At 28.0% G+C, this 14,300-nt stretch overlaps 1 protein-coding gene across 2 annotated transcripts; it reads left to right on the forward strand.

Moving 5' to 3' along the window:
- Nucleotides 1–3,162: 3,162 nt before the first annotated feature.
- LOC119601635 lies at nucleotides 3,163–10,948 on the forward strand. Of its 2 annotated transcripts, XM_037952691.1 has the most exons (4): nucleotides 3,163–3,304; nucleotides 3,550–4,000; nucleotides 7,592–7,623; nucleotides 10,839–10,926. In XM_037952691.1, the coding sequence occupies exons 2-4, from the start codon at nucleotides 3,775–3,777 to the stop codon at nucleotides 10,863–10,865; spliced, it is 285 nt and encodes a 94-aa protein (XP_037808619.1). In that variant the 5' UTR covers nucleotides 3,163–3,304; nucleotides 3,550–3,774; the 3' UTR covers nucleotides 10,866–10,926. The 2 variants fall into 2 exon arrangements, with proteins under 2 accessions (XP_037808619.1, XP_037808620.1); XM_037952692.1 differs by lacking the exon at nucleotides 7,592–7,623 and having other exon boundaries at nucleotides 3,163–4,000; nucleotides 10,839–10,948.
- Nucleotides 10,949–14,300: the final 3,352 nt, after the last annotated feature.

The raw sequence follows: 14,300 nt of genomic DNA on the forward strand, positions 1-14,300 counted from the left end.
GCAGCTTTTTGTCGGATATGAGTATATTAAACATAATTATGAACTTAAAAGCTCTATTCGTCCAGTTATGTTGTATGGGGGCTAGGTGAAATAATGGACCGATGTTAACCATTTTCAATAGGCTTCGTCCCTGGGACAATAGAAGCTCATGTACCAAATTTCATTGTATTATCTTCAAAATTGCGACCTATAGTTTGATTACAAGGTTTACTTGGACGGACGGACGGACATAGCTAAATCGACTCAGAAAATGATTCTAAGCCGATTGGTATATTTTGGGTATACCTAGGTGGGTATAGGACCAATATTATTGTGCGTTACAAACATCAGCACAAACCCAATATACCCTTTCCACTAAAGTGGTGTAGGGTATAATTAACAAAATTGGCCCATAAATAACAGAGATATTACCAAATTTCCGAAACAACCTTTTACTATACTCAAGATTTGTCACAGTTAATGGCTGAAATCAGGGATGGAAACAATTTTAATATTTATGCTGAAACATTTTTCTGTGTACTAGTTTTAACTAAACTATTTGCTGTCTAAACCAAAACTACTATACCACCACAATATCAACTAAAATCTTAAACACAAAATATAAATATTTTTCCCAAAATCTATATTTTCGTTTAACCCCAAATTACACTTGACCTTCATGTCTGATTATATATATCGTTTGTTACATTCTTTAAATTACTATATAAATACACTACACTACTTAAGGCCTTAAGGTAATTAAATATATATTTAGTTATGACTAACAAACATTTAAATTTTTGCTAATTGACTTAATTGCCTGTTTGTTATCTTGAAAATGCTAAAACTACTACATCTAGTAATTTACTAAAAGCTACTTGTAGATATTTACTATTTATTACAGTAATATTTATTAGAGCTCGAGCTAAAATAAACATGTTACTTTTAGTTGTTGTTGTATTATATGTCTGTAGTATATTTGATATCTTAATTAAACAAAATGATAAATTGAAATTTACAAAAGAAGCTGATGAGGGCCTAAATAAATAAAAAAAATACTTAAAAGAGAGGCATTCATAAGCAACAAAAGCCAAAGAGAATTGCGATGTTACAAAAACGTACGGATGGATGAATGAACAGACAAACCAACGAATGAACAAACGAGTGGTTGTTTGGTTAGATAGACAACAATCAACTGTAACAATAATAGTATTTACAACAAAGCATCTCGTATAACATGTTGTTTGTAAGTTGTATTTTTATTTACTTTGTAGGCTTTTTATATTAAGGGTATTCACAGGTTTCTAAAAGCGGTTACTATAATGCCACTAATAGTGTCAAATTAATTGTTATTTATATTTCGGATGTCCAACCCTACTGGCCCACTATCCAATAGTACTAATCTTGGTGCAAATTTAATCCAAATCGATTTCTTGAGTTGGGCAACTTGACACGTATAAAAATATAAAGAATGGAAATACTCTGGATCTTCTAAACCCTTTGACCGATTTTAAACAAATTTCATACGCGTTAAGAAGAATTGTTTTCGAGTTTAAGTTTAGAATTTGGATATCATGGTCCAACCAGTGGCGCAGTCAGCTGATGTTTGTAACACCCAAAAAATATTGATCCTAAACCCTCCTTAAAGTATACCGTCGGCTCAGAATCGCTTTCTGTCCGTCTCTCCGTCCGTCCATGCGTCTGTTCGTCTGTGTGTCCATGTAAAACTTGTGCGCACGCTACAGGTCGCAATTTTTTAAGATAATGATGAAATTTGGCACATAAGCGACTTTTGGTCCAAAGACTAACGCTATTAAAAAAGGTCGAAATCAGTCCATTATTTCATCCCCATAAAACCGGACCCCCGAATAGGGCTTTTGACCTCATAATTATGTTAAATGTTATATTATCTCTACAAAACTTGGCAAAACTTATTTTTACAGCAGTCTTAATAATACTGACGATTTTCGTAATGATCAGGCCTCATTTGATCCTAGCCCCCATACAAAGTCTTCTTCAGAAAATGACTTCAATAATCACAATTCACTAATGAACACTAGTATCATGATGAAATTCGGCATAAATATCTTTTATATAAACATAAATCCTGCCAATAAATTTTATAAGGATCGGCCCAATTTTTGCCCTAGCCCCCATACAACCGGACCTTCCGATTTGGACCCATAACTAAGTCAAATATACCACTATCTTTCCCAAAATCGGCACAAGCAGATTTTCGTAGCTCCGTGTAAACCTTCTACACACGCTCCAGTCGTAGTTTTCAAGATAAAATTGATAAAATTTTGAAAATTGTTGAAATTTATTGAAAATAAAATATTAGCCCATTTTAGATGACCTAATATATTCTTAATTATTCTGGGCTTCGATAAACCTTTGTATGGATATTATGGCCAAGAAACTAATAAATCCTATTTTTGAGATTTTTCAAAACTTTTTTGCAAATTGAGGGATTCGTGATGCCAAATTTTCAATGAAAACGTCTATATAATTGTAAATTTCTTAAAAACATTTATTATAAGGATTATATGCAGACGACAAGGCATTTGATATATAAATACTTGTTTATACTAGTTGCTTCTCAAACCATATGTATTGACTCTCGTTTTATACAAATAGCGATCGGTAAACATAATATGTAATTGTTAACCGAACTAAAGCCCCAAACTGTGCAATGTTCTAAAGCCGGAAGTAAAGCTACTCATTGATATTATTGAAGCACTGTTAGGTAACCGAATAAAGTTATGGATAAAATTCACTGAGTTGTACGCTTTTAAAACTGACAGAGAATCTGGAATGCAATGTTCCGTGTAAGTGAGCAGCGCTTTACAAAAACAACAACAATTGAGCTAATAAAATAAAAACAATTTAAAATCATTTCAATGAATGGAATAGATTTTTTTTATTAAAACCGAGAATTACAAAGAGATTGAATGCATGTTTGGCATTCATTACGCAGTTTGTGAATTAAGTAGCAACAAAAATTCTAACGTCATACAGAAATTCTATTAAATTTTGCCACTCAACATTACATCTGCCGCTGCGAATGCAGCGTAGGCTGTTAGTTGTTTTATTTGATTACTCTACTAAATCAGAATCACGCGACAGACTAGAGAGTACGAGAATGTTTGGATGGAATTAAATGAAATTAAAATGGGTGGGTTACTATCGCATCTATGACAGACTGAGAGACTTGTTGAACAGTTTGAAAACATTATTTCAAATATTACTTCCATTCAAAATAAACAAGTGTTTAACGGTCAGATTCGTTGGTGGTTGAGTGCACGCTAACCATTTCACGAACATAGTAAATATTCTTTTATTTATAACAATTTTATATAAATTTTACTGATGACGAATTTCAAAATATTCGTCATACATATTGTTTACAAAAAGCCGGCAAAACATTTCAAAACAATACCTTAAAGTGTGCAGTTCATTCACCAGTTTTTAGTTAAAAAAAAAAATTAAAATAACTTTGTAAAATTAAACGCAGTATTAATATTTTGGGTTTTTTTTATAATAACAAAAATAAATGTTGTTTTCATTTAGTGGGCTACAAACAACTACCAGTACTAGTAAGAGTAGTACTTGCTAAAAATGTGTCAATATATTTAACAATGAACAAGTGTTAATTTTTAAATAAAAAAAAAAAAAATACTAAAATAAATATAAAGTTTGTTTTTATGGCTGTTTCAAGCCAAGCTTTTTAAATACTAAAAAAAAATTCTAGTACCGTAAATTTCAAAACTCATGACGTTGCTCTAGTTTAAGCTCATGTTTGTTACTCAAAGCATGTCGAAGAAATTCTCCATACTGCTAGCAGTTTCTATTACCATTCTGTTGCTGTTGGTAGTTGTGGTGATTGTAGTTACCGGGAGTTCATGTGCCGCTCTAAGAAATTGCGATTCATTTAAGCCCGTTTGTGCCACAAATAAATATGAACATCAATTCTTTTATAGCCAGTGTGATATGGTACGAGAAAATTGCATGACCGGAACAAGTAAGTGCTTGTAAAATCTAATGAATAGTGAATGATTTTGTTGTTTTTTCTTTTCGTAAAATGTTCTTTGCTGTTTATTTAGTATTTTCTAGCAATTTATTTACTGAGATTTAATCACATAATAATGTGAATTATTAGGTGCTTAAATGAAATTTACTTTAAGTACGCAAAGAAAAAAATAATAATAAAATAAAATGGAAAATGTGTTAAATATGAAATGTTCTTAATATGTTTGAATGGGTTAGAGAAGTATTAAAGTAAAATTTCAACAAATATAGTTTAGTATTTCAAGAAACTAATTGGCATAATTTGAAGAATTCTAATATATTAGTCATTTGGATTTATTTGAATTTTAATTTATTACAAATTGATTTTACTTAAGCACGTACAAATAATTTATACAAAAAATAAATTAAAATTCACATTCAATAAATAAATTTAGCATAATACAACAAACAATGTTAACCCATTGCAATATCTCTAAACTTGACGCGCCAGATTTTGAAACGTCATAACTTTATAAAATTAAAATGAGTGATAATGAGTCATTTACACATGGGTTAATTTCTACAACGTTTAATAAACGATTTTTAATCAAATAATCGCTATTCAAATAACATTTTGATTTATATTTGAAAAACGAAAATTTTTTATAAAATGGGAATATATCGAAAATTTTCTATAAAAAGGAAATTTATCGAACATATTCTTTAAAAAGAAAATTTTATCGAATATTATCTATAAAAGGAAATTTATCAAAAATTTTCTCTAAAAAGGAAATTAATCGAAAATTTTCTATAAAAAGAAAATTTATCGAAAATTTCCTATAAAAAGAAAATTTCCTATAAAAAAAAAAAAAAAATATCGAAAATTTCCTATAAAGAGAAAATTTATCGAAAATTTCCTATAAAAAGAAAATTTATCGAAAATTTCCTATAAAAAGAAAATTTATCGGAAATTTCCTATAAAAAGAAAATTTATCGAAAATTTCCTATAAAAAGTAAATTCATCGAAAATTTCCTATAAAAAGTAAATTTATCGAAAATTTCCTATAAAAAGTAAATTTATCGAAAATTTCCTATAAAAAGTAAATTTATCGAAAAATTTCCTATAAAAAGAAAATTTATGGAAAATTTCCTATAAAAAGAAAATTTATAGAAAATTTACTATAAAAATAAAATTTATCGAAAATTTCCCATAAAAAGAAAATTTATCGAAAATTTCCTATAAAAAGAAAATGTATCGAATATTTCCTATAAAAAGAAAATTTATCGAAAATTTCCTATGAAACGAAAATTTATCGCAAAAAAATTAAAATTTATCAAAAATTTTCTTTAAAAAGAATATTAATCGAAAATTTCCTGTAAAAAGAATATATATCGAAAATTTCCTGTAATAAGAAAATTTATCGAAAATTTCCTACAAAAAGAAAATTTATCGCAAAAAAATTAAAATTTATCAAAAATTTTCTATAAAAAGAATATTTATCGAAAATTTTCTATAAAAAGAAAATTTATCGGTAGTTTTCCATAGAAGGAAAATTTATCGGTAGTTTTCCATAGAAGGAAAATTTATCGGTAGTTTTCTATAAAATAAAATTTATCGAAAATTTCCTATAAAAAGAAATTTTATCGCAAATTTCCTATAAAAAGAAAATTTATCGAAAATTTCCTATAAAAAGAAAATTTATCGAAAAAAGAAAATTTATCGAAAATTTCCTATAAAAAGAAAATTTATCGAAAATTTCCTATAAAAAGAAAATTTATCGAAAATTTCCTATAAAAAGAAAATTTATCGAAAATTTCCTAAAAAAAGAAAATTTATCGAAAATTTCCTATAAAAAGAAAATTTATCGAAAATTTCCTATAAAAAGAAAATTTATCGAAAATTTCCTATAAAAGAAAATTTATCGAAAATTTCCTATAAAAAGAAAATTTATCGAAAATTTCCTATAAAAAGAAAATTTATCGAAAATTTCCTATAAAAAGAAAATTTATCGAAAATTTCCTATAAAAAGAAAATTTATCGAAAATTTCCTAAAAAAAGAAAATTTATCGAAAATTTCCTATAAAAAGAAAATTTATCGAAAATTTCCTATAAAAAGAAAATTTATCGAAAATTTCCTATAAAAAGAAAATTTATCGAAAATTTCCTAAAAAAAGAAAACTTATCGAAAATTTTCTAGAAAAAGAAAATTTATCGAAAAATTTCTAGAGAAAGAAAATTGATCAACAAATTTCTAGAGAAAGAAAAATTATCGAAATTTTGTAGAGAAAGAAAATTTATCGAAAATTTTCTATAAAAATAAAATTTATCGAAAATTTCTATAACAAGAACATTTATCGAAAATTTTCTATAAAAAGAAAATTTATCGAAAATTTTCTAGATTAAAAAAATTTATAGAAAATTTTCTGTTAAAAAAAGAAAATGTAGTGAAAATTTTTCTATAGAAAAAAATTGAGATTTTTAAAGTTAAAAAAGTGCCACGCTCACAGGCAAAGTAAGTATTAAAAGTAGATTATTTTAGAAACTGCTACAGCTAGATTTAACAATAATATTTGTTATATAATTGTGAGCGAAATGGGCAGACTGGGTATAGTGAGAGTGGCACTTCCCATATATAGAAAATATTTAATAAGTATGTATTTCTGACAAATTATATAAGTTAGAGTCCAAAAATTTCGTGAGAGCCACTTTAGTAATAATATGAATATTTCTGTTAAAAATGTGCGGACTAGCAACATATGGCCAGATACCCCCATATGAATGAGTTATAATCCTCAAATTTTGCAAGAATAACTTTGACATCCGTGTGAATATTACTGTAATAAATTGGCGTATTAGCAGTAGACGAAAATGGGTGAACTAGCAACACGGCACCACATACCCCTTTAAATAAAAATAAATCGTATATCTGAGAAACTATTAAAGCTAGAATCCTTAAATTTTCCAAGATCAACTATGACATCCATGTGAACATTAGTGTAATAAATTGGCAGATTAGCAATAAAGGGCCTGTCCCCGTATATGAATTATGTACAAAACTATATTTGAGAATCTATTAGAGCTATAATCCTCAAATTTTTCAAGAACAACTTTGACAGCCATGTGAACTACAAAAGGTAGGAGGTCTCAACTGTTGTACTTTAGTATCAATATGACACAGTTAGTTTAAGAGTAAGTCAACTAGAAATAGTGGGCGTGGCTCCCTACATATAAAATGAATGCTAAAAGTCGTAGAATTGTATAACCAATTGTTTTTTAGTGTAACGAAGCACACTGGGTAAGCTAGTTTTCTATAAAAAGAATGTTTTTATCAACAATTTCTAAAAAAATAATATTTAATGAAAATTTTCTATAAAAATTTCCGTAAAATGAATTTTTTTTATAAAAGGAAAATTAAGAGGAAAATGTCTACGAGAAGAAACTGTTAAATTTTTACTGAAATCTTCTCCCACTGTATAATTTACTTAACAATAAATAACCTTATATTTTTTTGCTATTATTATTTGTTATTATTAATTTGAATATAATATTTTTTTGAATTTTATTTAATGGTAATTTATTTAAAATTTATATTTTTCTTTACAGAATGGAAACGTGATCATTTTTCACATTGCAATGTAAATAGCTAAATTATGCTAAATGCTACCACAAATAATTTTTTTTTCGCAATTAGTATTATTTTTAAAATACATATTTATAAATACATAATAGAACTTTGTATATAGTTTTAGTTTAAATTAGTTTTAAATATACTACCAAACAAATGCCTTTATTATTAATATGCCAAAAAGCAAAGTCAATTGTGTTCTAAATAAACTAAAATATAATTTTAATAATTATTTTTATAAACTAAACTAAATATTTGTTTGAAATTTAATAAAAAAGTAGAAAATTAAAAAAAAGAATAAACGTTAAATGCAGCTGGGGTAAGTTAGTAAGTATTGAATGCTGCAGCAACGGCATATAGTAGGTGGATTTAACGAACATAATTATAAATGTATTAAAATTTTTTTTGTTGAAAACATTTTTTAATCATATAACTTGTTTATTTATGAATTCGTATGTATTTATATGAACATTGGAGTACTTTTAATAACGGAAGTTCTTTAATTTAAAAATATTGTATAAAATTTTATGTTCATTTCCGCTTGTAACAAAAAAACATACACACCAACTCTAAATTAATACTTTAAAATTTGTTACATGAATGTGTGCAGGTTTTAAGCAGTGTTTGTATGCTGAAAAAAGTATATCAAATTCTCCCCTTTACTTGGATTTTATTCAATGTTATTATAAATTTTTCCTCAATAATTACAGCATTTTGCCGAATGGTTTTATGCATTCGTTCATACATTCATTATTCATCATCATTGTCATCATCATAATTCTGTGATGGCATTTTTTTCGAGTATTTTTATTAATAATATGCGTTAAATAATGGAATATGCATAAGCGCAAACAAACAAAAAATTTATATCTGTTGTTTAAATATTTATTCACTTTTTTTCATGTTTACCAATACTTAACAGCTTATTAAAAAAATATATTAATAATAAAAGTAGTGGAGCAAAAAATATGTATTAAATAAAAAAAAAAAAAAAGAATCATAAACTATTCGAAATGAAACAATATTATTGTCAAATAAACATTGGGAACAACAAAAGTAAATATTTGATCATCCATAGATTTGCATAGACAGAAGCAAAAAATGACCATGTTTAAAATAATTATGCAAAAATTGGATGATAATGAGAATAGAGATATGTGTTGTAGAGTCTGATGTTCAATTATCTGGACGACAATAGTCGTTTGTGATCACAAAAAACAGTAGCCCAAAAAGTAGAATTGTACAGAGAATAGACCAAAGATCACGCCACACCTTAGTCCATAGACTGATCACTAGACGAGTCAAAATTCTATTACATAGACCAGACCATATACATACGTACTGCAGATTAGTCCATAGACCTATAGATAGACATGTTAATAGATAAGTCTACAGATTTGTCAACTGAATAGTCAGTAGACTAGTAAATAGGCTGAAAAGTAATTAGCCTGTAGACTAGACTATGACTAGACTATGACTAGACTATGACTAGACTATGACTAGACTATGACTAGACTATGACTAGACTATGACTAGACTATGACTAGACTATGACTAGACTATGACTAGACTATGACTAGACTATGACTAGACTATGACTAGACTATGACTAGATTATGACTAGACTATGACTAGACTATGACTAGACTATGACTAGACTATGACTAGACTATGACTAGACTATAACTAGACTATGACTAGACTATGACTAGACTATGACTAGACTATGACTAGACTATGACTAGACTATGACTAGACTATGACTAGACTATGACTAGACTATGACTAGACTATGACTAGACTATGACTAGACTATGACTAGACTATGACTAGACTATGACTATTTTATGACTAGACTATGACTAGACTATGACTAGACTATGACTAGACTATGACTAGACTATGACTAGACTATGACTAGACTATGACTAGACTATGACTAGACTATGACTAGACTATGACTAGACTATGACTAGACTATGACTAGACTATGACTAGACTATGACTAGACTATGACTAGACTATGACTAGACTATGACTAGACTATGACTAGACTATGACTAGACTATGACTAGACTATGACTAGACTATGACTAGACTATGACTAGACTATGACTAGACTATGACTAGACTATGACTAGACTATGACTAGACTATGACTAGACTATGACTAGACTATGACTAGACTATGACTAGACTATGACTAGACTATGACTAGACTATGACTAGACTATGACTAGACTATGACTAGACTATGACTAGACTATGACTAGACTATGACTAGACTATGACTAGACTATGACTAGACTATGACTAGACTATGACTAGACTATGACTAGACTATGACTAGACTATGACTAGACTATGACTAGACTATGACTAGACTATGACTAGACTATGACTAGACTATGACTAGACTATGACTAGACTATGACTAGACTATGACTACACTATGACTAGAGTCCCTAATCTAATTGACTAACACATACAATAGGCTATAGGCTTGATAAAAGAATAGTTCACAAAATAGACCACTCCATTGTAAATAGTTAAGTCAACATACTAGTCAATAGATTAATCAGCAGACTAATCATAAGATTAGTTTTTTGAATAGTCCATGGCTATTTCATAGAATATCGCTTACACAAGTCAGTAGGTTACTTCATGGACCAGTTACCAAATTAGTCAAAAGACTAGTCAATGGAATATTCAGAGATTGATCCGTAGATTTCTCTCAGTGGACTCGTCCTCAATCATGTCAATACTTAGATAAGATCACAAGTAAGTAAACTAATTCAAGGACTAGATAAAAGACTAGTCTATGAAACCAATGAGTAATTTAATAACTACAAAGTCTATTACCTATTCTATTGAAGTTTGGAGTTGTATCTAATAAAATGACAAACTCTTATATATCAATACCATTACGGTGTTTGCAAAACTATCAACCAATTCATTATGATCTTCAACTCGCTTTAACTGCATTTGTTACAGCAAAAAAAAGTAAATAAATCAAATTGTATCTAATCTTCATTTCATTAATTTATTTAAACAATAAAGTGTTAAATCCATTTTTATTAAACTGGCTTAACTTTTGAACACGCTATTTACTCTATTGTCTAGGTAAATATTAAGCCATAAAAATAATCAAAACAAATACAAATTAATTCATATTATTAAATTAATTTCTAGATAAATATATAAATATTGTATAATTTTTTTCAGGCTGCAACAACTACCCAACTGAGTTAAACCATCATCATTTATGATGATTGCAACACACTCAACACTGAAAATTGACTTAAACAAGAGGCTGCACGTAAAAGAGTAGTGACCCCCATAGTTTTTCCTAACTGATGATTTTTAAAGTGTCGCAAATAAACAATATAAATAAAATATTTACAAAAAAGTTTGTGTATATTATTATTGTTTTTTTTTTTTTTGTACCTCCACACACATTTGTAGTGGCACAATAATAAAACAAAATAAAAAAATTCAAATATAAATAAAATAAATAAATCATAAATTGCATATAAAAGTGTCTGTGTGTGTGCATGCATTTATTCACTAGATAGATTCAATTTACATACGAGCACATAAATAAATATGATGGTTTTTTTTTATTTATTTAATACGCGTTTAAAAGTAAACAAAAAGTATGCTAAATTTTTAAGTGTTTGGAGCTGAGATTACAACTATGACAACTGATTGCGTTTGAACTCTAAAAGCTCGGTTGCAGTCAGTGAGTGATAAATGAAATACACTTGACGCGAGTCTAGTTGTTGCATGAATGAACTTATGATTGTTATGAAGTCAGTCAGAATTTAAATACGAGCTATATTAATTGAATACCTAGTAAGTAACTGCATTTTGTAGTATTAAGATTTTTAATGGCTAGTAATTTTGGATTAAATTTGTATCTATAGAATAGACTATAGACTAGACTATAGACTAGACTATAGACTAGACTATAGACTAGACTATAGACTAGACTATAGACTAGACTATAGACTAGACTATAGACTAGACTATAGACTAGACTATAGACTAGACTATAGACTAGACTATAGACTAGACTATAGACTAGACTATAGACTAGACTATAGACTAGACTATAGACTAGACTATAGACTAGACTATAGACTAGACTATAGACTAGACTATAGGACTAGACTATAGACTAGACTATAGACTAGACTATAGACTAGACTATAGACTAGACTATAGACTAGACTATAGACTAGACTATAGACTAGACTATAGACTAGACTATACTAGACTATAGACTAGACTATAGACTAGACTAGACTAGACTATAGACTAGACTATAGACTAGACTATAGACTAGACTATAGACTAGACTATAGACTAGACTATAGACTAGACTATAGACTAGACTATAGACTAGACTATAGACTAGACTATAGACTAGACTATAGACTAGACTATAGACTAGACTATAGACTAGACTATAGACTAGACTATAGACTAGACTATAGACTAGACTATAGACTAGACTATAGACTAGACTATAGACTAGACTATAGACTAGACTATAGACTAGACTATAGACTAGACTATAGACTAGACTATAGACTAGACTATAGACTAGACTATAGACTAGACTATAGACTAGACTATAGACTAGACTATAGACTAGACTATAGACTAGACTATAGACTAGACTATAGACTAGACTATAGACTAGACTATAGACTAGACTATAGACTAGACTATAGACTAGACTATAGACTAGACTATAGACTAGACTATAGACTAGACTATAGACTAGACTATAGACTAGACTATAGACTAGACTATAGACTAGATTATAGACTAGACTACAGACTAGACTATAGACTAGACTATAGACTAGACTATAGACTAGACTATAGACTAGACTATAGACTAGACTATAGACTAGACTATAGACTAGACTATAGACTAGACTATAGACTAGACTATAGACTAGACTATAGACTAGACTAGACTATAGACTAGACTATAGACTAGACTATAGACTAGACTATAGACTAGACTATAGACTAGACTATAGACTAGACTATAGACTAGACTATAGACTAGACTATAGACTAGACTATAGACTAGACTATAGACTAGACTATAGACTAGACTATAGACTAGCTATAGACTAGACTATAGACTAGACTATAGACTAGACTATAGACTAGACTATAGACTAGACTATAGACTAGACGATAGACTAGACTATAGACTAGACTATAGACTAGACTATAGACTAGACTATAGACTAGACTAGACTATAGACCACACTATATTCTACACTATAGACTACTCCATAGACTAGACTATAGACTAGTCTATAGACTATATACTAGTCTTTAGACTATAGACTAGGCTACAGACTAGAATTTTCATTGGATAATTAAATTGTGCATTTAATATTAAAATTCTATTTTTATTTTTACAAAGATCAATAAATTGCAATTAGTTATGCAAAATTGTAATAAATTTCAACATGAAGTGAAAAAAATATAACAATTGTTTTTATTATTACAACTACAACAAGTAACTGTAGAAAAAACAAAAGAAAAAACCCAACAATCTGAAAGATTAATTTGCATACTAATAACTACAAGATGATGAAAATGAGAATATTTTGTTGCTTGTTGTAAGTTAACAACAACTAAAATAGATGTTGTCGATGGTGATGGGCAAGAAGTTGAAGAACGTTGCAAATGATGAAAAAGTTTCATTTAAAATTGTTACTATTGTTTTATTGAAATTCTTAAGGAACATTGATATTTTTTGTAAGTTCTGTACTGTTTTTTTCCTTGTATAAAAAAATATTATTTTTTTCATCTTTATCATTTGTTCTTTAGTTTATGTATAGAACGTACTGTTTCTTTAAAATTCATAATTTCAAATAGATTGCAAAAAAAGCGCTTCTAGCAAAGTAGCTTTTTTGTAGATTTGTCTACAGGAAGAAGTAGCAGCAGTGGCTTTTGTTACAAAAATACTTCATTTGGTTGCAATATTAAAGGCTCTTCTTCTACTTCTTTTTATTATGAATTCTTCAACTTGTTAGCATTTAAAAATTTTGTTGCAATTGTTGTTTTTCACTTTATTTTGTTCAGTTGTATAAATGGGTTGGCTGTTGGCACTCTAAACTTCTAGCTGAAAGTCAGATTTTTAAATATTTTTCACATTGAAACTATGGTTATAACTACTATAGAGTTTGTAAGAGTTTAGTTTAAATAATCTACATAAAAGTACCTGTAAATATGTTTAACGATTTGTTTATATATTTTCTTGATATTTTTTCTCAAATAGTAATTTTACTTGAGATCACAAGAAAAATGTTATAAAATAATAAATTGTTAAATGCAAGTAAAATGTACAATTTATACAAACAAAATGTACAATTTTTCTTTGTGAAAAGTGAATGGCATAAACAATAGCCTTTGAATATTCACAAAACAAAATGATTGTTGTTATAATAAACTAAAGTAAGTATTAAAAGAAAATTTATTCATACGAAAATAAAAAAAGAACTTATAAACAATTAGTATAAAAGATAGAGAAAAACAACAACCTGTTACATTTAAATATACACAAAACTTGTAATTTAAGGCAGTAATAAGAAATAAAAACAAAAATTTATAAAAAAATTTTATGACCTAAAAATGTGTTAACGAGATAAAA

Source organism: Lucilia sericata, unplaced genomic scaffold (genome assembly GCF_015586225.1).
Source record: "Lucilia sericata isolate MDLA Ls3-8-SP2 unplaced genomic scaffold, ASM1558622v1 Contig000181F_arrow, whole genome shotgun sequence".
NCBI classification, from domain to species: domain Eukaryota; kingdom Metazoa; phylum Arthropoda; class Insecta; order Diptera; family Calliphoridae; genus Lucilia; species Lucilia sericata.

Coding starts and splice junctions, on each gene's coding strand:
- LOC119601635 (XM_037952691.1), top strand. CDS start 3,775: ATGTTTGTTACTCAAAGCATGTCGAAGAAATTCTCCATACTGCTAGCA. Junction 4,001..7,591: donor AAATTGCATGACCGGAACAA/GTAAGTGCTTGT, acceptor TTTTCTTTACAG/AATGGAAACGTGATCATTTT. Junction 7,624..10,838: donor ATCATTTTTCACATTGCAAT/GTAAATAGCTAA, acceptor AATTTTTTTCAG/GCTGCAACAACTACCCAACT.